Source organism: Diorhabda carinulata, chromosome 3 (genome assembly GCF_026250575.1).
Source record: "Diorhabda carinulata isolate Delta chromosome 3, icDioCari1.1, whole genome shotgun sequence".
Classification (NCBI taxonomy): domain Eukaryota; kingdom Metazoa; phylum Arthropoda; class Insecta; order Coleoptera; family Chrysomelidae; genus Diorhabda; species Diorhabda carinulata.
This window is the reverse complement of record NC_079462.1, coordinates 22316924-22344491: the sequence shown is the minus strand read 5'-3', so window position 1 is coordinate 22344491 and position 27568 is coordinate 22316924. Positions and strand designations below refer to the sequence as shown.

At 33.2% G+C, this 27568-nt stretch overlaps 1 protein-coding gene across 2 annotated transcripts in view; it reads left to right on the top strand.

Moving 5' to 3' along the window:
• The window catches only part of LOC130891145 (inhibitory POU protein), a 107974-nt gene extending 80703 nt beyond the window's left edge, over window positions 1-27271 (top strand). The window contains exons 3-5 of one of the 2 annotated variants that reach the window (XM_057795728.1): window positions 19299-19464; window positions 19555-19740; window positions 24710-27271. In XM_057795728.1, coding sequence (XP_057651711.1) covers window positions 19299-19464; window positions 19555-19740; window positions 24710-25110 — 753 coding nt within the window. In that variant the 3' untranslated portion in view covers window positions 25111-27271. The remainder of the gene's footprint in view (window positions 1-19298; window positions 19465-19554; window positions 19741-24709) is intronic. The other variant, XM_057795727.1, reaches the window with a different exon arrangement.
• The last annotated feature ends 297 nt before the right edge of the window (window positions 27272-27568 follow it).

The following is a 27568-nucleotide window of genomic DNA, read 5'->3' as shown; positions in this document are numbered from 1 at the left end:
AGAGAAATTGTGATTGTGGAAGGAAGAGCTGAATAGCTACAGCCCTCCTTGCGAGGTAGTGCCTTACGGCGGTCCAAAGATAGAGGAGGTTTTTAATCGGTATGGGAAAGGCTTCCGAGTCCGACATACCAGTCGCATAACAACAAGTCCTGACGATACATAAAGTAAAACACACACACAGAATAGAAGCCTTACTTATAATTAAAAAAAATTGTTGGTTTGTTTTAGGTATAACTATCTTTATTTTTGAGAATCATTTTGTAGCAAGATTTATAATCTATTATATATAGGCTAAAAATTACACCATTTATTTTTAAAACGGAAACGTTCAAAGGACTCCAAAACGGTACCAGTCTCACGATAGTGTGAACTTTGAAAGGTTATATTTCGGTTCATTATGAAATCAAGAAAAAAATAAACAAGCAAATTTTTTATGAAAAAACCTTAATTTTGCAGATTTAATGTTTCTTTCATATTTTCAATTTATTTTTGATAAAAGACAATTTTTTTATATATATATTAATCGGGTTAAAACGTTCTTCGCCGTCTTCCGATTCCCAGTTTCCATTTTTCTCGATCTTCCCAAAGATCTTCTTCCAATCCTCTCTCTCGAATATCCTTCTCGATACCCTCCCTTCCTCGCGGTGTCCAATTTAAAATTTGTTGGGGTATGCGGTCTTCAGGCATTCTTTGGACATGTCCGTACCATCTTAACTGATTCACCCTAATGTCTTCCGTAATCGTATGTTGCACTTTCATGATCTCCCTGATTCTGTCGTTTCTTATTTTTTCCAGTCTTGATATTCCTGCCGCGCGTCTCCAATAATCCATTTCTGTGGCTTCAAGCATTTTGATTGTTTTTTCTTTTAGAGGCCAGATTTCGCTACTATATGTTGTTATACTTTTTATTATGCTATTGTATATTCGATGTTTGTTTTCCTTGGATATTTGTTTGTCCCAAAATACACTATTTAGTTGTCTTATTGCTTGTCTTCCTTGGTTATTTCTTTGTGTTATCGCTTCACCTAATCTTCCATCATTAGTGATGATCATGCCTAGGTATTTGTATTTTGTACAATGACTTATTTTTTGTTGTGTTTCTTCAAGTATTAAATTTTGTTGTTCTCCTCCAATACACATATATTCCGTTTTACTAAAATTTACTTCTAGACCCCATTTTCTGTATTCCTCTACTAGCTTTCTTGTCATATATTCTAAGTCTTCGTAGTCCTGTGCCAAGATTATTTGGTCATCTGCAAAACACAGGGTATATAGTGTGGAATCGATTAGTGGTATGCCCATGTTCTTACATTTCCTTTTCCAGTGTGCTAGTGCGTGTTCCAGGTATATCTTGAAGAGTGTGGGCGACAGACAGCATCCTTGTTTTAACCCCTTATTGATGGAGAATCCTTTTGAGACCTTGTTTCCTATTTTTCCTTGTGATTTACTGTTTTCATAAAGTTTTTGTACTGCTTTTATTAGGGCCGCATTTATATTTGTTCTTTCCAAGGCATCCCATAGTTTTGTTTGCGGTACGCTGTCATATGCTTTTTTAAGGTCAACTTACAAAAGGTGGAGTTCTTGATTTTTGGCGGTTTTCTTATCAATTATTTGCGAAATCGTAAATAAATGATCAATAGTCGACCTCCCCGCTCTGAAGCCTGCCTGTTCTTCTGCCTCCATGTTGCAATATTCCTGTTCGATTTTATTTTTTATGATTTTTCCATAAATTCTGGATATTGTACACAGCACTGTAAGTCCTCGGTAGTTGTCGCAATTTTCTCTGCCCCCTTTTTTATGTACGGTAGTCATATAAGATGTTTTCCACTCTTGGGGTAGCGCTTCACCATTTATACACTTCTGGAAAAGCATTTGCAGATGAGAAAAAAGTTTTTCAGTGCCATTTTTAATTAACTCTGGTGCTATTTGACCCGGGCCTGGAGATTTTCGATTCTTTAGTGACTGACAAACGTCTTTTACTTCTTTAATTGTAATTCTAAGCGGAGATGTGATGATGTTTATATTGTCCTGTCTTTGATTTTTGAACTCTGGTCTTGTTTCTGTAAACAATTTAGAGAAGTACTCATCCCATTTTTCTAATGTTATTGGCGATATAAGATTATTTGATCTATCTTCTCGAAGAGATTTTAAGGTTTTCCAACTTTCTGTGTTTCTGCTGCCTCCTAGGTATGTGTTTATTTGAGTGCAGGTCTTTTCCCATGTCTCGTTTTTATTTTTTGTTATAGCTTTTCTCACTTTTGTCTGTGCTTCTTTGAAATTTCTTTTATCATTATCATTTTTCGTGCATAGAAACTTGGAGAACTTTACTTTCTTATCGTTTATGAGATCCTCAATTTCCTTGTCCCACCAGTACGTTCTTGGTCTTCTAGTGTTATCGGATCTTCCCAAGGCTTCTTCCGCTGCAGCAATCATGCTTCTTTTGATAAAGCTGTAGTGTTGTTCCGGATTGTCAAAATTGACAATTTTTTTAAGAACTTAAAAAGTTTTCTCCATTGTGATCATAATTTTTTACAGAGTCATGCTCTCTAAACCATTCAAACTTCTTGATCCCATTATTTGTATTCGATTAATGTGATTTGGAATTGGGGTGGCAATATCAATAGTAGATATGACATTATGAAATTAATTCTACTTCATTTTCGTCATAACTCCCTTATTTTATGTATTACAAAGTCTTAGAAAACCAAATGAGACTCTACAAGTTCCTTAAAAAAGATTCAACACACTTTTTTCCTAAAATTGACCGTTTTCCAACTATTCAATTTTTAATCTTCGGTTCATTAAATAAATTCCACCTTTAATAAATCATAATTCGGTTTGTCTTAGGTATGTAACAAAACAAAAATCTGTCTTTTTATTATTTTCAAAGCTAAATTTAACCTCCCTACAGTTTTTTCGATAAAATGTTTTTGAGTTATTTGTGAAAAATCGTTTAAAAATATACTTTTTTGTAACAAAAAATCAGAATTACATTCTCGAAAAAGTCAAAAAGTATTGATTTTTCTAAAAAATTTCATGGAGTAATTTGTGCTTATCGACTTCTACGGTTAGTTTCAACAAAAAAATTGCTACTTCCTAGTTGGGGTGGTATTCACTACAAGAGTAATAGCACATACCAGCATAGAGTAGATTATGATTTTTTAAGTTACTTACTATTTACTGTAAAAATTTCAGACAAATTGATGCGTCTTGATGGAAATCTGGACTACTAGTCACTGGACTAGTACATAGTAGCCAAAGACATATTACATGATACATTGCCGTGGCATCTTTATATATATTTTATTTCATTTGTTTTGCTTTTGACTTTTCTCACTTTTACCAACATATACCCGACTAATAATAGTGAAAATCTTGTGAAGACTAGTACTAAAAATAGTGGAAACTTTTTTTTTATTCTAGTTTAACGTGCCTCGATAGTGAACAAAAAATTACATATGAAAATTACATACCGACTTGTTCAAAGTTATCACAATATATATAAATATTTCCTAGAAGGGGATGTTATCTTTGAGGAACTTTAGAACTTTATTGATATCTGTGGGCCAGAATCATGATTCCTTAAGGTTGAACTTCCTATCAAATTATTGGTATGTGCTGTTATTGTTTGCAAAAAATAAATATGTGCTTGACAAACAGGATGACTCTCTGAAGACATTAAATTACCATGGGTGAGTTTAGTGTGGCAAATACCAAGATTCCTTTTGTCATAGCTGCTCTCCTACTCCAAATATTCTCCAAGAGAAGTGAAAGAAGATGCTGTCAGACAGTCGCTTTGCATTTGCATAATAATTTCTGATATTATATTGAAGGTATCGTATCACGAGCAAAGAGAGTTTAGTAGATATTAAGTATATTGTAGACTTGTAGACCATTAAGTGGTCGGTGGAAAAAGTTGTGATTTACTGAATGGATTAATCAGTACATACCGCGATATGTTTGGGGGACGGGCGATATGTTTTAAAACTTGGAGTGGGCTATATAGTTCGTGAGACTAAACACTGCAAGTCAAAGAAAACCGGAGTTTGCGATTTAAATAGCAAAGACAATCAATCTATATATATATATATATATATATATATATATATATATATATATATATATATATATATATATATATATATATATATATATATATATATATATATATAGATTGATATATAAACGAATTGCTGTTCGTTAGTCTCGCTAAAACTCGAGAGCGGCTGAACCGATTTGGGAAATTTTGATCTTGAATTATTTGTGGAAGTCCGGAAGTCCAGAGAAGGCCATCTTTGTGAGTGACGATTCCCGCTACATGCGCAAGAGCTTTCTTTTCTTCTTGTGATTGTGACATTTCAAGTTATGTGCTCTTTTTTTTTGTTGATCTCTTGTATTAGTGACACTTTGCTACTAAGTGCGCGAGAGCTTTTCTCACTTTGATTAATTACAACGACGACCTAACTTAGGTTGTCGCAGTCACTCATATGTGCGAAGAGCTAACTCATCGCAATGATGACCAGAGAGAGACAGATCAAGGAATCAAGGAGATGATTCCAACGGATTTACCATTCGATTTTAAACGTTTACAATTTCCAGTACGTCTGGCTTTTACAATGATAATAAATAAATCTCAAAACTAGTTGTTGGAAGTGTGCGGAATTAATTTGGAGTTTTCCTGTTTCGCGCATGGTCAATTTTATGTCGTGTGTTCGCGCATCGGAAAACCGAAAACCGTCCGTTATTTATTTACGCACCACAAAACAAAACAAAAACAAACATTCTTTTATTTGTTTTAATAAAAAAAGGATTCCTTTTGTTTTTCTTAAGTTTTAAGTTTTCTACACAAGTTTAGGTCTTTTATTTATCGACATTAACCACCTTAAATGATTCAAACAAAACTACTATAGAAACTTATGAAATTCATACCGAATACTTTATTGCTGCTCAAAAACAGTCGTTTATATTTATTTTTAAAAGAATTGCAAGATAACTGATAATTGGGAATATCCAAATATTTACTAGAGATGGGCACTTGATATGAAAAGGAACGTTTATATATTTCTTTATGATGTGTCTTTTCTATGGGTACAAATATTCTAGTAATTTGTTTCTTGAAATTTTGTTTTTTTATTGTACATAATATGCCAACCCGCATCTTTCAGTATATACGAGATTTTTCCGTTTCGCCTATTGCCGTAGATTAGTCTTAAACAAGAGTTTTTTTAATTCTATGAGAATCACTTTTGTTTAAGCATGGTCCATGAATCACATCACAGTGATTAAAATGTGAAAACACCAAAGAATCACGAAGCATTTTTTATGACAATGTTCAATTACATCTTTCATTGATAGATTCATTTTATTGAAGGATAAGCTTTACTTAGTTTTTTTGTTAGTTTTTTTAATTGTAATTTCGTGTCTATAATCAAACCCAAATATTTACCGTATTTAATAAAAGTAAGTATATTATTTTCAAATCATAATTCGCATCCGATTGAGTACCTTTGCTATTTGTGCTTCACATTGTTTGCAAGTGCGACAAAATGTTACTGCAATTGAAATTATTACATGCAACTTTTATGTACTACGACTATTGAAAAATAAACCATATTTGGTTTATTTTTCGCAAATGGACACGTAAATATAATAAAAATTTATTTCCAAATGTTATGAGAACATGATGAAAAAACCAATATCCAACAGTGAAAAAAATAAAATATTTAACATTTTTATTTTTATACAAACTCAAATTTTTCCGGGTTAATAAAATTTTCATGAGAACTAGTATTGTATTTTTAAACAGTCAGCGTATGGACCTACGGGCGTCAACTTACGTTACACACATAAAACAAAAAAAGCCAATTATTTCAATTGTCATTATTCAACAAACGTACCCACCATTTTCGCTTTTTAGCACTCCAAGCTTTCACTGGAAAATATGAAAATCAAGGAACGGATTGTCTCGATTTAGAACACTTTTGTATTTAATATAAGTAGATAAAACATTTTACAAATTGCTAGTATTCTGTCTTTAATTGAGTTGTATACAATTTCTTCCTACTCACCGAACATAACAAATCAACTATCTATCAACCATAAGCCAAAAATATTCTTCACATGAAAATAAATTATATTAACAGAATGAATATGATTAAATCCATTTTATTAGAAATATATGAGTTTGAATCCCGAGATTTATCATTATTATTCATATGAAAATATTTAGGGTGTGAGATCTCATGCCGCTCATAACATTTATCCACGTTCTTCAAATTTTTCTCCAGTCTATTATCAATATTTATTGCTTTGGGTATCAGTGAAGTGACATTGTTATATCAATCTTATCCATTTTCATTTATTCTGCGCATTGTTTTCCACTGCTCGTGAAAATCTGCCATTTCAATACATTCGGCTCATTCCCAATCCCACTGACAACAACAGATCAGTACCATCAACACCGATTTTTTTAAATGGGGCAGATGCAATCTAATTGAGTTTAACGCAGCAAAAAGCCAGGCTACTGTTTTTATGTATAAGACTGGCGCTATGGCTGGAGAACATAGACAATTCAGCTATTTTGTATTGGTGAAATCTTCTGGTCGAAATAGCTAAGTCAGCTTCACAAAAACTTGGAGCCCTTTTTTAAGCCACAATGCTCCTAATCCTCTAGAGGGCCAGATTCATATTACTCGCACATCTGGAGCTCAGCTTCAAAATAAACCCAGAAGATACTCGATTCAATACTAAAAAAAACAATTCGACTTTTAGGTGACAATTGACAAACATCTAGGAATTTTTTATAGAAAACAAAGATATATTATGTCCTTTAACCAATATTTTGTTTGTTACTTTTCGAGCAAAGAAAATTACACTATTTTCTGCCTTTAATGTTTTAAATACAATTTAGTTTTTTTCAAACTTCTTAGATTTTCCTATCCCATTTTTGTATTTCTGACAGTTTCATGGTTTCTATTTTGAAATTTATGGAACCGTCTGGAAGTTCGAGGAATATATCACATTAATCACAATACGTTTTTTAAATATTACATTATGTTTATTTATTCCATGATAATCCCTGACAACGTGTCCGACAATATCCAATTTATTTGTCTCTCCATATTCTAAGTGAGCTAGGTGCTCTTTAAACCGGCTATTAACAGATCTTTTAGTTTGCCCAACTTACTTTTTGTCACAATCATCATTTCGTAAATACTAAAAATGAGCAACTTTTGAATCAAATTGGATTAATTTTCCTCAATTCTAATAGTTTGTAATTATTACTATTCAAAAGTTCATTTTTATCATTTCCTTATCCATTCACCATACTTTTCTTTTGATTTCTATTCAAGTCTCATTACTAGTCTCTTCTTTATCTTTAGTCTTCTTCAATCTAGTGGTGGATGGTGCTAAAGATCTATGAAAAAATCCCTAAAAAATAGAAATAAAAAATAGTTTTAGTATCGAGGACGAAATGCAAGATACTATGGAATTCCAAAGCTCACACCTGGAGGCGTATGAAATAAAAAATAAAAATCTTTGGCAGCTAGCGTTATCCCATCCACAACTATCTGAAAGGAGTGGGATTAAGGGATCAGCTAGAAATACTGAGCATCCCCGGTGCCACGGCAAGAAGTGACACAATAGATCCTTTGAGTCGCAGTGCAGATAACACCCTGAATTACACATACATAGGCCTCTTCTAGCTTTATAAACGCTTTTAAGGTTTTATGTGTTCTACGTCTTTCCATGTTTGAAATTTTGTCCCTCAAATTTACACCCAGTTTACTCCTTTCCTCTTTAAGTTAAACACATTTGTTCACCACTTTTTTTGTAATTGACAATTTAACTTCTCTGATACTCCTTTTGTTTCCTTTACTTCATGAATTTGTAATTGAAAATTTATTATTGTTAAGGTTGACGAGAAGTGTTTATTATAAGTTCTCAATCAAAATTAGTCGCGACAACCATCAATAAAGTTACAATAAATGTTATATAAATGTTTTAATTGGTTTTCGATTTATTTTTACTAACTTTGGACAAAAATCTAAATCCGTTTCTGCTATTAAATACTTAAAGAAAATCAACATTGAATATAAAATTCTGTACAATTGGGACATTGTGACCGTCAATAGCATGTCATACTGAAATTATGCCTATGAATATGAAATTTTATAGGCAATCATGGCAAATGTATACACAACTATGAACATTCTGGTCTTTGGTGATAATTATATTCTAGCGATGGGTTTTTATTATATGATTTTTTTGGATAAACAAAAAAACAATTCTGTTGCTAAAATAATATAATAATATTAGATAATAGAAAATAAAGTAGATTTTAAAAAGTAAACAGAAAATATTCCAAACCTAAATGTATTCATAGTTAAAGAAAAAAAGGAAATAAAGATAAAAAACAATAGTAAAGATAATTTATTGCGATTAGGGTTCAAATAATTCAGCCGCTTCAACTGAACAATATCTGAATTTATTATGCGGAGATACGATTCAGCTCTTTAACTGTAATTCTGCTACAAAGTTGGATTATTTTCTCCTTTAAGCTGTCAATATTTGTATATATTTCAAAATCGTTCTGTTTTAAGTAACTTCAAAGAAAAAAACATATTTTGAGATAGATCTGATGGTATGGGAGAAGTATAGCGAAGCTGTTCACCTGAAAATTATAACAATTTAATATATCCAATAAAACAAAAATAATTTTTTGAAAATTCAATAAAACTTCTGTGATCCCAGAGATTGCGCTTTGTTCTGAAATGCCAGAAGTGGAATGTTTGCAATTGAAACCACATGTTTATGAAACAAAATCATTCAATCTAAAATTTTTTATATAAAAATGCACAAATTTATAATGAAGTGCGATTCGAAGCTCTTTTTTCGTAATGTCTTCAAATCTTCACCCTTAACATTTTGTGAATGAAATATGGTGTAGATAGTAGGAAAACATAAATTTTTGCCGTTCTTTGAATGGCCTGATGTATGGAATTTGAAGGTACAGATGGGTGCAAACATCAGCATAAACTGTAGAAACTCTGTCTGGACGTTTTAATCAGTATCAAAGATTTCCAGTTCTATAATGTTTTCTACAAAAATAAACAGAGAACCATTAAAAGCAGTTCAAAGTAGAAATGATTCCTGTAATCCTGATCTATACTTGTTATTAATTCAAATATTTCAAAAACTGAGAAAGTTATTTCATCTAAATTTAAATATAGGTCGATTTGCAGCTTTTATTGTTATTTAGAGATCTTGAGGAATGAGATTAATCAAAGTTATTAATGAAAAAATGGTTATCACTCTTCTTCCTCAATGGGTTACATAGTGAAAATTCAATTGGCGTTGATGTGTACCTAACATTGAAGAAAGGCCCACTAAATTAAAATTATGAGACTGATAAGCGATCTGTACTGGTTCAAACATGATTTGTATATGGTCTTTTGTCATATGAGATTGAAAGCCACAATTCTATATTATTCAGGTCACTATAGAAGGTTTACTAAAGGAAAAAAAGTTGGAATAAATAATCGCTTTTCCGACTTTTGTCCACAGGACGTGTTTGTCAGTGTTTCAGGCCCTGGCTGGAAGATTCGCTGCTCCGGTTGCAACTTTGAGAAGTTTGACATGGTGATAGAATAATATTCTAACGAATGGTCAATATTGTTCAAGCAACAAGAGTGAGAGTTATTATTACTTGTCAATATTGTCTTGGTAATCTATAGATTATGTGATGGTTGTACATGAAAAATTTTCATATTTTCAAAAATATTATCCTATTCTTCCAATATACTCCAGTGCGTGCTCCAATGCTACTACAACTTATTCCAATAACAAAGTAACTATTATTAACCTTAGTTTATAACCAGGAATAACTTAATTAGGGCTTTAAATGTTCTATAATCAATATAGATTGTAGTAACTTATTTTTTTCAATAATTGAGAATTTTATTAACATATTAATTTAGTTATCTATTGAAGTATTAAAAAATAGTTGTGTGATCGATTTGATTCGAATAATATTAATATTGCTCTGAACAAGCAATTAAATCTAAATTTATCCCATCCTACTCGAGTGGAAGTCACCCTTTATATATGAATGTATTCTAATATATAAGAAACATTTCCCAATGGTACACTGTGCTGTCCTCTTTCGGGACAGATGCCGCCTCCCTCGTCGTGTTCTACACGTCAAATGACCACTTTACACCATTGTGAGACTTAATGATGAAATATGGCACCTCGGAGACCCGTTGAATCATTGGAATTCTGCACTGCGGAGAATATATATGGTTACCGAACATGCTTATCTATTGTTATGATAGAAAAATGACTTTGAGGGGAATTTGAAAATGGTATTTGTACCTTTTTGATGCTATTTGGAGTGAATTTAAAGAGAAAACATAAAAGTGGTAGAATTAGAGCTTGTTGAAAGATTTTAGTATAATATTCATAGAATATAACTAGGAATAGGAAGAAATAATAAGATGTTTTGGTAATTATGCAGTTTAACCCCCTCATCTCTGATCACCTGAAGTGTCAGTGTAAAATTTGACGACAAAAAAGTAAACCAGACTTACGCAATATATTAAACAAAAAGATGTACACCGAAATTGTATTTAAAAGTGTTAAGAGGTAAGCAGATTTACGAAAATATACTTAATACCCTTGGTTATCAATGTCCTTCGTATGCGACCGTGAAAAATTGGACTGCAAGCTTCAATAGAGGTAAATTTTCCATTGAGAATGATGATGACCGATCGGGAAGTCCAGTTTCTGTGACAGTCCCCGAAAATATCGATGCAGTTCATGACATGATTTTATCAGACCGTCGAATTGGGCTAAGACGGATATCTGAAGCACTGAATATTTCATACGAACGCGTTCGTCATATAGTTCACGTCAATTTGGACTTGAGAAAAATTGCCACAAAATGGATCCCCAAATGTTTGAATGTTGACCAAAAGCGTCCAAGTAGACTTTTTAAGCCGAATTGTTACTACGGATGAGACTTAGGTACATTTCTACTATCCAGAAACGAAGCAACAATCGATGAAATGGAGACACTCTGGTTCTCCAAGACCTAAGAAGCTTCGTGTCCAAAAATCTGTTGGAAAAGTTCTTGCTTCATTTTTTTAGGATTGCCATGGAATAATCCTGATTGATTTTTTGGATAAGGGTAGAACAATAACTGGAGATCACTATTCGACATTACTGAGCAATCTACGGGAAAAAATTAAAGAGAAAAGACGCGGTAAGCTATCCAAAGGTGTTTTGTTTTTGAAGGACAACGCCCACGCACTCAAATCTCATGCTGCTATGCAAAAAATTCGTGATTTAGGGTTTGAATTACAAGATAACCCTTTTTATTCAACAGATTTGGCTCTGTTCGACTATCATCTCTTTCCTAACTGAAAAAAACTTTAAAAAGTCGTAAATTTTCTTCCAACGAGGAGGAAATAAAAGCTGTGCAGGTCTGAATTGCAGAGCAAGAAGAAACATTTATTTAAAGATCTAGTCATTTCAGGTTCGTTGAAATAAATGTATCCAATTAAGAGGAGAATATGTTGAGTAATAAAATATTTTGACATTGAAATTTTGTTTGGTTCTATAGTAGGCTAAGAATTTTTCAATGTATCCTCGTACATATAAATGTTGGGCGCGGAAACGTCATCTTCACATAGTTTTTTTAGTTTGAAAAATGTAAAAATTACATAGTGTATTACTTATACTTTACGAATATCTGATGCAAAAAGAAGTTGTAAGAAGAGGAGGGGGGTGTTCCTAGCCTAACCTAACCTAATCTAACTCAGAAATAGCACTATAGTCAATACATTGCTGAATTCCTTTTTAAACGAAGTTTCTCGTAACGTAAGTTTATGTTAGGTTAGGTTAGGAACCTCCCTGCCACTACTTACAACTTCCTTTTGCATCAGACATTCGTGAAGTTTAACTATTTAAATTTTATATTTTTCAACTTGAGAAAACTATGTGAAGATGAAGTTTCCGCGCCCAACCTATATATGTATATTCTTGTTCAGCGTGAAAAACTACAACATATTGAAAGTTCAAGATGATCGGAAGTGAAGGTGTTATGCTGCATAATTATCCAAGTTTTTGTCAGTTTCTTGTTGCTTCCTATGAATCAATAGAACGAATTGAATCCCTGTAAAATGAAGCCTTAAGTATTGAGTAAAAAATAATTAAATCAATTCGAAATAAGAAGAAAAATTTTATGGAACAAAGGAAAAAAGCATGAAGTACAGCAAAATAATGTATCTGAGAATTAAAACATGTACTATTTGTAATCAATCAATGTATGTCCCTTATCTATGTCTTCTAATATTTGTGATCACTCGCCATAATTTTTAATTAACCTAGAGAGAGAGAAAAATGCTTTATTTTCAAAAAATTGTTACAATTTGTAGACAAAAGCTTGTAAAAACTAAAAAACAAACATAAAACTAACTAAAGAAAGATACAAATAAAATAAAATTTCAATATACTCAAGAAAACCACAATGAGTAACAAAATTATAGGTAATAGTAAAAAGTAAAATTAATATATAAGTACATAGTAAAATTAAACTGTGGTTTTCTTCTGTATATTGAAATTTTATTTTATTTGTATCTTTCTTTAGTTAGTTTTATGTTTGTTTTTTAGTTTTTACAAGCTTTTGTCTACAAATTGTAACAATTTTTTGAAAATAAAGCTTTTCTCTCTCTCTCTCTCTCTCATAGATCTCATAGATCGAATAAGTTTCTTTATTTGATATTGTTCAATGTTATCTCATTACTTCAGTAAGCGCCGTATTGAGATACGATTTCGTGGCTGGTGCAGAATTTCTAGCCCGAACTTTTTTCTTGAGTTCATCAATGCTCGATACGATTTAAGTCCGGACTACGCGTTGGCCAATCCATAGCAACAATTTCGACATTCTGAGAACTCTACCGTAGGGAACCTACAGTATGTAAATGGGCATCAGGAGAAGTTTTCGTCGATGAAACTGGCGTAGGGAACGACGTGATCTTCTACAAACCATCGAGGAACCTTCTCCAAAGTCACGTTTTCTTTTATGCAACAATGCACAAATCTATCTCCACGTCTATTGTAGACTTGTCCTCTTCTATCACACTCTGCATTCGTCGTGAACGGAGCGCCATTGATCGTCAGTCCAATTAACGTGTTTTTTGGCAAATCGTAGACGAACAGCTCGATGGGCTGGGATTAATCTGGCCTTTTCGGCTCAAGGTTAGCCTTCTTCTGACTGTTCAGCCATCCACAGCCACTTCTCGCGTATCCACTTGTTGGACTTGACCACCAGTGAGGGCTCAATTTCTTGATGAATCATTAATCTCTCTCGGATGTGCACATTTTTTTTCTGGAACCTCGTCTTCGATGGAAGTTACCAGTCTCTTGGTAACGACGGTAAATTCTGGAGACCGTCCCATGTTCAGAGCAATGTACATTTCTAGCGAACTCTTGCCATGTCGCAATAGGGTGACCGTTTCAGCAGCTTTATCAGTTGTTATGTCAATTTTCAGGTATAATTCTTGTTTTTTGTTAACGAAGATGTGTACATGTTGACGGCTAACTGATCGGGGTGGGTAAATAACCTTTTATGAGGAGAAAGTTGTAAAACCGATCATAACATATTGTTGAACTGTGGGAGCAAGAAACATTACAATATTTCATATAATTCTTAAGCTATTACCATTTTACTAAGAAAAATACAATTTCGTGCTTAGTTTTTGCCAGTGACTTGCAGGGGTTTCGCCTGAATCGATTTTTTTCACTCACTAGGAGAAAAAGGTTTTTGTAAAGGTTTACTTTTTTCTATTAACTATTATCGTCTCTTTATTTCAATCGGTATAGAAAAATAGAGAACTTCCAATAAATAGGAACTTCAGTATAGATGCAAAGAATGATCAAATTTTGTTTATAAATAATTATTTTGGAAACAATAGACTTGATAGTTGAAACTTTATAAATATATCTAATATACTAAAAAGCATCGAAAGTAGACTAAATAAAGCTTTTTACGTGACAACCAGCAGTATAAACAGCATAAAGTAAAGAAAGTCCTCAGGGGAAAACACATTGTGAAACCCGTCGAGGGATAAAAAATCGAGTGAGGGGCCTATGCGTATGTCACTTGTTTTCGCTGTTTACCGAACCCATACACGCAGCGTTTGTCAAATGTTCTATGCCAACAACACGCTTTTTTGTTTTTTTCTCAAGTACTGTTTGTTTTGTATTATTTAATTTTGATACTTGCTGATCCTACAAGTTTGATTTTAGGGCTTGACGTAATGAATTGTAATGCTACAATCATTTTATTTAGAGATTTGATTTGAATTTGGAACTATATATAGGCAAATGAATGGATACCTGGACAATGAAATTCTTGACGACTTGGCCAAAGAGGGAGCTACGAGAGTGCCCAAGCGTGCATACGGAATCCCTTGCTCGAGTATTGTTGAAAAAGAGAAAAATAAAGAGGCATTAGATAAATTACATGACTGCAAGCAATCCAGAAGTAAGACAATTACAAGTCTCGTGGAAGTTGAGAAGGAAAGTACGATACATATCCTCTGCAACTGTCATATTCTTATGAACATATGGAGGAAAATTTTAGGATTTTAACAGCCCAACGACAATCAGAACCAACAAGGCTTGCCCATTCTTAGTAGTATATGGATGATTCTCAGATAGCTGTAATTATTACCACACAAAATCCTTAAAAATTGAACATTATATTTCTGAGTACAATTTTATCTTTATCTTAAAATTGAGCCTGTAATGTATCTCTACTGCAATTTTGATAAACACGAAACTAAAAAATTTTAACGCTACGATACTGATATTACTTACATGGTACTGATTTTCAAATGAAGAATTCAAAGTACTCTCCAAAATCTTCTCAAAAGGCGCTCTCGGGTTGAGAGAGAATAACGTTTGAAGACAAAAAATCATGGAATTTTGCAGAAAATGGGAAAACTGAGTTATGGTCACAAAAACAAGACTTCAAGGGAAAGATAATATTAAACATTTCTGCAAAATAAGAATGGGATAAAACATCCATCATAAAGGATAATGAAATATCAATTATCGCAGATGGCTCGATGACAAAATATTGGAAAGGATTCGTGACACAGCACTGGAGTAAGACTCTGAGGTATCTGGATACTATGGAGTGAAAGGGAGATAGACTTTTTACAGCTGGAACGAGGGGAGAGAATGCGAATAAACAAGTGCTACTACAGATGAAATTGGTTAAAGATGCTACTGACAAAGGAATAACTCAATCATATAATGTAAAACAAAAGTGATTGTACCGTATCCAGATCGATTGGAACCCGCATCAATGAAGAGAATACAAAAAATATAATGAAATTCATGAAATGCTCAATCCAGAAGACCGTTGGGGTGTTTTCTGAACATTGTATTGTTGACATAAGAGTCCAGAAATGGGGAGTGACAACAGGTATCTATTGCAAAGAATGTTAGGGTGGAGAAAAGACAACCGATTATCTGCTCTCTTGGAGAAACGAAATCAAATGCTTCAATAGAATGAAATTAGTAAGAAACTATATTATGGTGATGATTTGATTACCTAGTAAGCTAAGTTTTTAAATCCTGGAAAATAAAGGGTAACACAATGGGCTTCTGGTTTCCGAGTGAGGCACTACCAATCTAGATCGAGGTAGCGCGTACTAACCTAACATAACTTACCTAAATCTTGAGTTATAAATTCTGAACTATCATGATTTAACGATCTTCCCATTTTATTAATAGGGTAGAAATTAAACTGAATCTAATATGAACTTATGAGTGAAATTAACCAAAATTAGTAACAGATAAAAATGTAAATAACAGAAATTCAATTTTTACATGATCAAATATCTATGTACATATATTTTATATTTATTTAGTTATTTTTATGTTTGTTTTTCAGTTTTTACAAGCTTTTGTCTACAAATTGTAACAATTTTTTGACAATAAAGCTTTTCTCTCTCTCTCTCTCTAATAGATAAAAATCAAATCAAAATAATGAAAAATCTTATTGAATCATTTCTTATTTTTTCAAACATATGGAATTACTTTGAATTTTTTTATTCCATCACTGACTACAGAATTTCTACGTCTTTCTGACGCTTAGTGTGAAATAGACTGAATAGAAAGACAGCCGTAGAAACGTTATCTTGAGTTCGTTGACAGGATTGACAGAAATTTTGGAACTCTAGATAACATCCAAAAGACTGTGACTAGCTAGAAGCCATACTTTTAGGGGGTTTTCCAAGAATGAAGATAACGACTCTAGCAGTATATAGCGCCTAGAGAAAATATTTTTTTGTTTAGTTAAGGTAAATGTCAAATCGGGCTCATTACTTTCTTACCTACACTATACAGTTGGTTGTCGAGTTGCAGTCAACTGTCAAACATACCAAAAATATATTTTTTATAACAGTGTGATTTGGTTAATGTATAATAATAGAGATGCTGTCTCTTTTGCTCAAAACAGTCATACGTCAACATATTTATTAACAATTCAAGACAGTTCCTAAAAGTACAGATTCATTTGTAAATAAATTCAATTAGGATTTTAATCTATAATGATGTTCCAAATTGATAAAACTTTGAATGAATGATTCAGCTCTTCATATAGTCCGGGAGCCAGGTGAAAATTAGGTCAATTACTTCCTTTCGAAACTTAATTGGTGATATGCTACATAGAGTTATGTAATTAAGTCTAGTGAATGTCAGCTGTGACTCGGTGGGCTGGATAAGCGGTTGTAGTCTCCCACGCACGACAAAAAAAGAAATTCAGTCATTTCCTCCCAGCTGAAAATTTGTAGCAGTGAGTCGAGGGAAACCTGGTCAGCTGATGCATTAGATTCTTCCGCTTAACTCCTATGTAATAACGTCCAAAGTATCAGCTGACCTTGATATAAGCTATAATCAATAAAATTTTTATTTGGGAGGAAATCACTGAAAATATAATTTTTTTCTCATGTTCGAGGCGCGAACTTACGTATAATACACTACGAGTATAGTATCGTCAGCTGATTATTTTGTTTCCTCGAGATATTGGGATAGTTACAGTTTCATAAATTTTTAGTTAAAAGGAAATGACTAAATTTCTTTTTTCCCTCATCTCATCTCACCCACCGAGCCGCAGCTGACGTTCACTAGGCGTTATTATACAATTTTCTGATGCATTCTACTAATTATATCTTAAGAGGAACTTGATCGTGTATTTATGTTGCTGGCTCCCAGACTAATAGTTTACCGATTAATATATCACTGATTCAAATTCATAAATAATTTTATAAATAGTGAAAGGATATTCGCAAATATTGATGAAAATTTAAACTGATCGAGATACAATTAATTTTATATAATTAATCAAATCTTTTAATATGGAACATCCAGGATATGTTTAATTGACTTATTTCAAATCATTATAATTGCAAAAATGATAGCAAAGCCATCAACATAAAATAAATTATTGATATTTGATATGTGAGATGCTTGTTTTATCTTCCTTCGTTAGATTGGTCTGTCATACGTTATTATACCTTCAGATATTTCATTGGAAATAATTAGATACAGATCTGAGGAGGTTTGAATAATAAAAATTGTAAGTAAAAAGAACTTGAATGAATGTTATATTTTGAATAAATTTTCAACTGAACACTAATTATACAAGAAATAGCTAACATTTTAAAACAGGAAGTGGAACTCTTTGATATAAATTATATGACATCGGCTTTCTTTTGGTTTCATCGTGATACTAATTTTTCATTACCAAAATATTGTAATTAGTTCTATACAATAATTGTTTCTTGATTCAGTTAACGTCATATTTTTATTGGGCTCTTTGGTTTAGGCAAAACAACATCTCCAAAATTATCACTCAATTTGTCTCGCACATTTGAAAAAAAAAACCATGAGCTTTGGATTTTTTCATACATATAACACTTAATAATTTATCAAATCCTCATTTCATTTCCAGGAATAATTATTTTCACACTGTTGTTCTGTTTCTACACTTGATTATAGATCATATAATACTCCCCATAAAAATAATCGAATAGTATCTTCAAACAATTTTCATATTTTTTAGTCTCATATAATTTTTCAGAACCACACTTATGAGCTGTTTTCTCTATAAATATTTCCTCTAAGTTACTTTAAATACGGAGACCTTCAATTTCTCTCCAACTACACTAGTTCTTTCAGTTTTGAGCTAGTAGAAATAGCGGAACGTCTACCTCTTACATTAATATATCTAAATGCCATTTTTTCATGAAATGCAATTTATACTATTTAATTAAGATAGTAAAGTACAGAAATATCGATCATCGAAGCTAAAATTATCGATATTATTGCGTAGGTACATCGAATAAAAATGGTACCATCGATTGTCTGCCTCAATGTTTAAACACTCAGATATAAAAATATATAATTTGATTCTTTAAATTGTGGAATAGATAAGTATAGTATTAGGAATTACCACTACAAGAAGATGAAAAAATAATTGGTGACCAAATTTGGCGAAGCTAACAAAAAAGTACTAAGATTCATTGAGCATAAAAGTTCAACTGTATCCTTTAACTCTCTTTTCCAGACTAGAAGAAAACCCGAAAAAAGAGATGAAATCAGCAAATCCTAGTCCAAAGTTGCAAGAGAATATCCGAGTGCGTACTTCTATTCCTCCTGAAAGGCTATTTTGACCTGTAAATACTACATCCTAAGAAAACAGATCCTGAGAAACTCTTGGCAAAATGACTATTTTTAAACTGTCTTCCTGAACAGCTCTGGCAACGAAAGTTTCTAAAAATGATAAAAAAACTAGAAAACTAAAAAAACAGACTTTGAGAAACTCTTCCAAAATGGCTATTTTTGAACTGCCTTCGAGATCAGCTTTGGTGAAGGAAGTTTTTAGAAATGATAGGAATTACATAAAAATAAATAGACCCTGGGAAACTCTTGCCAAAATGACTATTTTTAGCTGCCTTACAGATCAACTTTGGTGAAGGAAGTCTCTAGAAATGTTAGGAACTACATAAAAAACTGACCCGAAGAAACTCTTGCCAGAATGACTATTTTTAAACTGTCTTTCAGATCAGCTTTGGTGAAGGAAGTTTCCAAAAGTGAATGAAATGAGATGAAAAATTAATAAAATAGTATTATTACAACAGTTTCTATTATCTTGGTATATTTTCTGTTCTAATTTTATCGCCTTCTAGATTAATTAAAATATTTCTAAATTGTTTCAGATGGGTCACATGGACGGCCTCGAGATGCTAGATCCGATATCATCATCTTCCATGACGACGTTAACACCAATGTCGGAAACACCGACGCATATGCATTCCTATGGAATGAACCATGTCATGAACCATCATCATCATGGAGGCCCTCTTTCGGGTCACAGTGCCCCAGGTAAATATTTGAAGATCACTTTTAGATTCTATTCTAATTGAAAAACTATCAATATTTCCCTTATAGTAGATGAATTCTTATTTTTTACAGGACATCACCCTGGTCATCATGGAGGGCATCCAGGAGCACATCATCCTGCCATGGCTGCCGCTGCCGCAGCAGCTGCAGTTGCCGGCCTGCATCCAGATGCCGATACCGATCCCCGAGAATTAGAAGCGTTTGCTGAGAGATTCAAACAGAGAAGAATTAAGCTGGGGGTCACGCAGGCCGATGTAGGTAAGTTACAAGGCAAGTTCGATTTTTTTCCAAATTTTCATACTCTCTAGTAACTGATGATATATCATCATCTTGTATTAACTATTCTATCACTTAACTAGAATCAAGAGATTGAATCAACATAGCGAACAGTTAGTTTGAGAAAACAAAATATAGGATCATTTCGTGATTAAGACAATTTATGATCTTTTATCATTTTATCTTCAAAAAATTGAGAGCTCGTAATTCCAACAACAATAATTTCCATGTCTGTAGTAGTTTCGAATTTTTTTTATTAATTAAATGCTTAATTAAAAATCTTCAGTTACTAAGGGATTTTATTCAAAATTTCAGCGCATAAAACTTGTTAAGAATCGATACTTTCATTGTGTATTCAAAGAAACCATTAGTTGTAGATCGTTAATTAATGTCCTTGCACGTAGTTGTAAGCACTATCGGGATCTATCAATGTGTCATCATTAATTTTGGCACAAAAATTAGGAGTTTAAGAATAGGTGGTAATACAATGTTCAAATGGATTTGTGAATAAAAAATCGTTTATTTCCGTGATAATAGCCCTATTTCTATATCAGTTGCATTAAAATGTCTTATGTAACATCACTCAATAAGTTGTGTGACTGACAGGCACTGCCATTGTCAAATCCATACGACGTTTTCAATCCCAGTTTTCAAAAGACTAATTGTAAAATTTCATAACATTTCGATTAACCAGAAAAAAGTAAAAGCCATTTAAGTCAAGCTCTACTTTTGTTATTTTCAAAACAATGAATCCAAAAAAAATTCGTATATTAAGTTATAATGCTTCTTCATAAAAAAAATACTGTACAAGCTCAGCAATGGCTTCAAAAGTGTTATCCGACTCGATTCATTTCTTATTGGTTTGCTGAATTTAAACGTGGTCGTACAGACATCGATGATGGTCGTGGTTTGGTCGTCTAATTGAGATGGTTACTCTAGAAAACATAAAAAAAGTCCACAAATTGGTTATATCTAATGGTAAATTGAAATTGCATGAGATAGCTGAGGCCGTGAAGATATCACAATTATACATGAACATTTAACCAGAAAAAAGCTTTTTATAAAGTGGGTGCCGCGTTTACTCATAGTCGATCAAAAACCACAGAGCAGTGTTTGATCAAACAAATTAGATTTTTTACGTCGATGTGTGACAATTGACGAAAAATGAGTCCATCACTTCACTCCAGAATTAAAACGATCATCATCTGAGCGGACTGCAGCCGGTGAACCACGTCCGAAGCGTCCGAAGGCAGAATAGTCAGCTGAGAAGGTAATAGCTTCAATATTTTGGGAGGCGCATGGAATATTGCTGAACCAAAAGGGAGAGACGAATACTCCTTAGAGTTGGATTGTTACAATTCAAAAATCAAGGAAAAACGGCCACATAATATGTCAAAGAAAAAATGTGATGTGCTGAGTTGGAAATAAGAAGTAATTATAATATTTGCGTTCTTTAACCAAATATAAATAAGAATCAACATCTCTGAAAAAAAGATCAAGAATACCACAACTCGAAAGTGTCCTAAATATATCCCAAAACAATGTAAGCTATATAGAAAAAGCACAAATTCGCTGAAAAAGTCCTGGTCTTGTTTGAGATTTCAGCAAAAAGGATACCCAGAACTTATGTTAGTCTGGTAAGGAAGGAAGCTCTAGATTCTGAAAGATATATTAACAACGGCCTAATTAAATTAGTTGATTTTATACGTCAACATCACGTTGGAGATGATATAATATATTGACGCAACGGCAACTTAAAATTGGCTACATTAAAATAACAAACCTTTTATACCAAAACAAGAGTAGCCTCATAATTTACCTCAGGATCCTCCATTTGAAAGTTTTTGGGCATTTTCATTTCGTTTGTATGATAGAGGGTAGTAAGAGGAAACTTAAGAACAATCACGCTGTAGAATTTTTAGAAAAAAATACGAAATAGATATACAGTCGTCCAACACCTAATGAGAGAGGTTTACAAAAAATTTTGTTATGCAGCACCTGACCCCTACATTTTATTCAACTGTTTCCGTTAGTAGTGGCACTTAAAAATACCTTTAGAAAAATTAGCTATTGTGTGCCAAAACTATTGGGACATAAGTCAGTATTGCAATAAAGCAAATTCCGTTGAATTGACCCCAAGGCAATACATTTTCTCAGAAGAGTAACGAGGGCTTTCGCTGCCCGAAGTCGACCAGACATTCGTCCCCACTTATATGTTGCTGTCAAAAATTGTGGAATAATATGAGGCTTTTTGAATACGAAACTTTGTTTCATAATATTCTAGTTAATATTATTCTAGATAATATCATCTAGTTTCAAATAGAATTAGTATCGATATGCCCTCTGAGAACAGGATTGTTATTTGCCTTTGTCAACAGATGCACTAAATTACTACATCTGTTAGTGCTACTATTATCTTTTCTCATGTGGTTATATAGCAACAAATATATTTTCTAAGAGAAATGTCATGTTATTTTTGCTTTTTCCTTCAATTTGCAAAAATTTCAGCTGTGTTGTTCACTTTATAAGTTACCAAAAGATTTAAATCAAACCCGGAAGAGAGAGCAAAACAATGAAGCTTTCGAAATAGAATATTCAATTCAGTTATATTTATGAACCATATTGGTAGATAGATTGAGTTTAAAAAACTTTTCAGTGTTTTCCTCATAAGGCACCTAAAATGTCTAATTATCCATTTTCAAATTTTCTATTGTATTTTGTCAAGAAGCATATCGAGAACGTAAGTTTCTTGGCGCTGTAAGGTGGATGATTAAGCAACTCTCAGTCAAATTCCTTTCTAGGATCTTTTTTTTGATTGGTGGGAAATCTTCCTAAGACCTAGGGAAACAGCCCTTATCATCAGTGGTGCTGCGTCCCCTTCTGGATAAGCCTAAAGGGTCACTCCGTCCCAAAAAGTTCACGCGAGCGCCTATCAGCTAAAACCCTTCCACCTCTGCCTGTTCTCTACCCATGGCTCATGACTAACCGTGAAGGCGACATTTCATTTGCCATGGATTTAGTTATTGTGGTTAATAATATGAAAGTAATACATAATATTTCTCCTTTATTTATTTATTTATTCATATTTTACCTTATTTATTTCTTATTTCATTTTTTCCCACTCACTCTGTTCTCATTTTTTCTCTTTTCTCATCCTCGCTTCTCATAATTGCTACTACCTATCATATCGCTCACTTATCCATGTATACATGTATGCGGGACAACATAGTTTGGATTATGTTGTCCAGATCAATAATCAATCTATTCAATAGTACACTGAGTCTTGCTTTTGCATTCTGAAATCTCATAAAGCGGAACACGGTGTGCTCTGCGTCGCCTCCTTCGTATCCACAATACATACAGCACTCGTTCCCCTTTTGCGTAGACGTTTAATATACACTTCAAAACTCCCATGGCTTGTAAGGAGCTGAGTATTATAGTAGTTGATCCTCCTCACACTTACGTATCCATTGGGCTTTTCTGTCACACTATACCACATCCTCTGCTATTTATCCATTGTCTCCATTCTAATTGCTTTTGAGAGGTGTCCTTCCCCTCTTCCATATAACACCTTTCTTTCTTCAACCAGTAAGCATTTTCTTTCGAACACTCATTCGATATAGTCTGTGAATCTCAGCCTCTCGTCAACATGTATACCTAAATACTTTATGTATCTGACTGGTACTATTTCGGTGCCACATTCTAGTCTGTCTCTGCTCACTTTCAATACGGATCACCTCAGTCTTTTGTCTTGCAATCTCCAGTCTAATTTTTTCCATCCGTACTTTCCTAATCGCATTACTCCCTTCGTCCCTTAGATCATACGGAGATTAATACCCTTACGACTTAAGCGAGCCTCATCAATAACAAGGATTTTCTTTTGAAAGTAAATATCCTGACGCAAAATGAATCGACATCAATTCACCCCCGAAGTATGTCTTTTAGGTAACAACTTTTACACTTTTTGAGCATGATATGGATGGAGTAAAGTACGTCTAGTAGCTCGGTGTACAGATGATCATGGTATGCCATTCTGTCTAGATAGAGCTCTTGATATTATTGTCTTTCTAGTGTAAAATTTGTTGTGGGTTCAGGACTGTCTAAGAGTTTTTTCCCAACGTCTCGATTCTGGTAAATGTATCTTGACAAGATAATTTTTTCTTCGTGCGAAATATGTACGTTGACTTTTGACTGCCGTCGAATAATTTCAAAAGATTGAAATAATACTTTCATTTCGCATACTCATGTGAATAGGACTTTCTCGATTAACACTATAAAACTGTCATGTTTCAGGAGCCCATCTATTAACATTAGATAATGTTAATAGATTTAATTAGGGAACATTCTCCAATATCCTTACTCGCTTCTTCTACAGTTTTCTTCATAAAACCTAACACCAATAATATCTCTTGTTGGCTACACGAGAACAGTGTATTCTAATTTGGTATTTTTAATATTAAGGGTTGCGAAGAAATTAATTTTTGACAAATTTGAGGCCCTACTTTGAGTGCCTTTAACCCCTTGGTATAGAAGGGAATTGCCCCCAATTTTCGTGTTTTGGGCTTACCCATATATTTCTTCTCTATGTTGGTTTTTATACACGACATTCTTTATATAAAAGATTTGATGTTGAGCCTAAAAAGTAGGTATTTGTGCTAAAAAATCTGCTGCTGGAGCTTTGTTATTTACGTTCCATGTACTTCAATTTATTTCTTTTATAACATAAAATTTTAAAATCTTCAAATAACCAATTTTTTATTTTGATCTTTTCTATTCAATGTAATCTATACAGTGGATTAAAATTTTGAGCAAATCATTTCAATACAAATACAATATTCTAATGAATGTGGAAAATATCGAATTTTTTGAAATAATTTTATATATAAAGCAGAAAGTGTCGTTTTTTAACAAGTTCCGTTAGACGCAACTACAATCCACCTTCTTGTTACAGGCAAAGCATTAGCAAACTTAAAACTTCCAGGTGTAGGAGCATTATCCCAATCGACTATATGCAGATTTGAGTCTCTTACACTAAGTCACAATAATATGATAGCTCTCAAACCAATTCTTCAAGCATGGTTGGAAGAAGCGGAAGCGCAAGCCAAAAATAAAAGAAGAGATCCAGATGCGCCGAGTGTTCTTCCAGCTGGAGAGAAAAAGAGAAAAAGAACTTCTATCGCAGCTCCGGAAAAACGTAGTTTAGAAGCTTATTTCGCCGTACAACCGCGACCGTCCGGAGAAAAAATCGCAGCTATTGCTGAGAAATTGGACTTGAAAAAGAACGTCGTGAGAGTTTGGTTCTGTAATCAAAGGCAAAAGCAGAAACGTATGAAGTTTGCGGCACAACACTGACCGGAAGTTAATTTCGGGTTTCCTGTAAATTAGTAAAATAGTGTTAAGTTGAATTCCGTTGAAATGAACTGACGATGTAGAAACTCTCCTAGTCAAGAGAATACACGTAAATCTATATCGTTATTGGGTGTGAAAGTAGCCGGATCGACGTAGTGACAAAATCAGATGTTGATAACTAATAGTGAAGTGATTTTCCACAGTTTAGATCCATCTCTAAAAAAAGTCGAATTCTGATAAACTTTATTCCTTCATACTGTTATAATGAGACTATTTTTTTAAAAGTTTCTTATATTTTTCATATATTTGTGTAATAGTTTTTTGGATGATGGACCTAGATACATGCTTTTTAGCCCATTTCGCCAAATTTCAATAATGCTCAAAGCACTGTAAATAATAGTCAACACAAGTACCTTGAAAATGGGACTGTTTGGAAACGGTCGCGAATATATTGAGTTAAATTTTGTTCTCGTCCGCTTTACGCTATGGGCATGAAAGATTCATTTACAAAACTGTTATACCTTTGCTATTAACAAATCTGGCAGTAAATGAACTAATACTCATAAAAACAAGAACAGTCAAAGCAAAACTACTACCGTAGCTTCCATATTAGCCTATAAAAAACTAATGACATAAAATGAAACAGAAAAATAGATAGGGAAAAGAAGGCTAGGTAAGCATTTCCTTTTCAATTAGTGATTCCACAAAAACAATAAGAAAATTTACTCCGACTATAATTTTAAACATTTAAAATATTTGTGAATATTTTACAATTTCAAACAATATATTCTACTGCGGCTGTTTTTGAACAGAAACATTCATTTGTAAAATATATTTAAGAATAGTACAACCTTTTTATACAAATTGGAAATGATTGTTTTACGATGTTTTACAAATACACTCTGTCAAAAAGGTAACGCATCACATAAAAACTTACAGGTATTTTGGTATCACTCACTTTTTCCTTTTTTCGTTCAAAAATATTATGTACAGTAAACTTGGGAACAAACTGTGAATATAGAAAGAGTCAGAAGTACGTTTCTCGTCTTCATAACGCAAACTAACATCCGATTTTCAACCCTCTCGGCTTTGCGTTAAAAATAAACGCGTTTCGGTACATGAGAAAGAAGTTGAAAGAAATCATGGATGACACCACCATGTGAAGATTCAAAGAGCTGAGAACCAACCCCAACATACAGTTGAGGAAATAAAAAAATACTATACCAATCATTCAGAGCTGCATAATTTTTTAGTAAGAAACGGAGTAGGAACAAATGGATCCACTACTAACAATCGTGTTTATTATAATCTCACACCTTTACTGATAGGAAGCAAGACGAACGAACAGCGAGCCCCAAAAAAAACCGAAGACACCATCGGATGACCCCTAGGAGCACCGTACAGTTAATTTGATAAATACTGAAATTAGAGAATGAAGTTTGGAGTAAGGAGTCGAGTATTGTTTACCTCGTATACAAAAATTTTAAAGGATATTCAATTATGCTTTGTGACAGAAAATCACTGAAAGATTATTAGTACCGATGAATAGAGGATTTTTAGCTTCTGATGGATCACGTTCTACGTTCTATTTGTTGAAGTTGACTTTATTTCAATGACGCTCTGGTATCATCTTTTGAGAATCTCCATGAATAATATATTCTTATTTCAATCTGGCGAGCCTGTAACCCAAAAGCAAACCCCATGGATGGTACTATCTTAATGGAATAGTGTAAATTCAAAATGTACTACTAACTAATCAACAGAATATTCAGCATCTATGCCATAATTTGGATCACTTGAGAACATTGATTGAAATTATGTCACAACGGTATTAGGATGTTATAAGGGTCAGATAAAACTACAACTATCAGTAATTTACTTAATAAAGTTATTATTTATTTTTGTATTGTGTTGTTGGTCAATATTTAATGTACCGTGAATAATATTGACAGCGTATGAAACTAAAATTTGAATAACACGAGACGCGAGGTCTGGCTATTAAATAACGAGACTGCGCGACTAGAGAGCGCCCTAACCTGAGGGGGTAAAATCCGAGTAGTGGGTTGGGTATCTAGATATCTTGTCTAGACACGTCCCAAAAAAACGTTTCTGTCACTATTATAGTATTTGTGCAGTAGCGGTTTGAAACAAACGTGTTTTTTTCTCGTTCCGAAAACCATGTGAGACGAAAAACAGAAGCAACGTATCAATCTCTAATTTCTCGTTAAATTAAGGAAAAAAAACTTCGACTGAGTGCTATAAATTGTTGCAAGAGGCATATGGGAACAATTCTCTATCTCGTGCGTGTGTTTTTGAGTGCTGTAAGCGCTGTAGTAAGTGCCGAGAGAGCACTGAAAATGCCCAGCGCCCAGGTCGTTCTGTGACTGTTTCAACTCCGGTAACAGTGACCAACCGAATTGTGCGTGCAAATGATCACTCGGATGATTACCGAGGCAGTAAA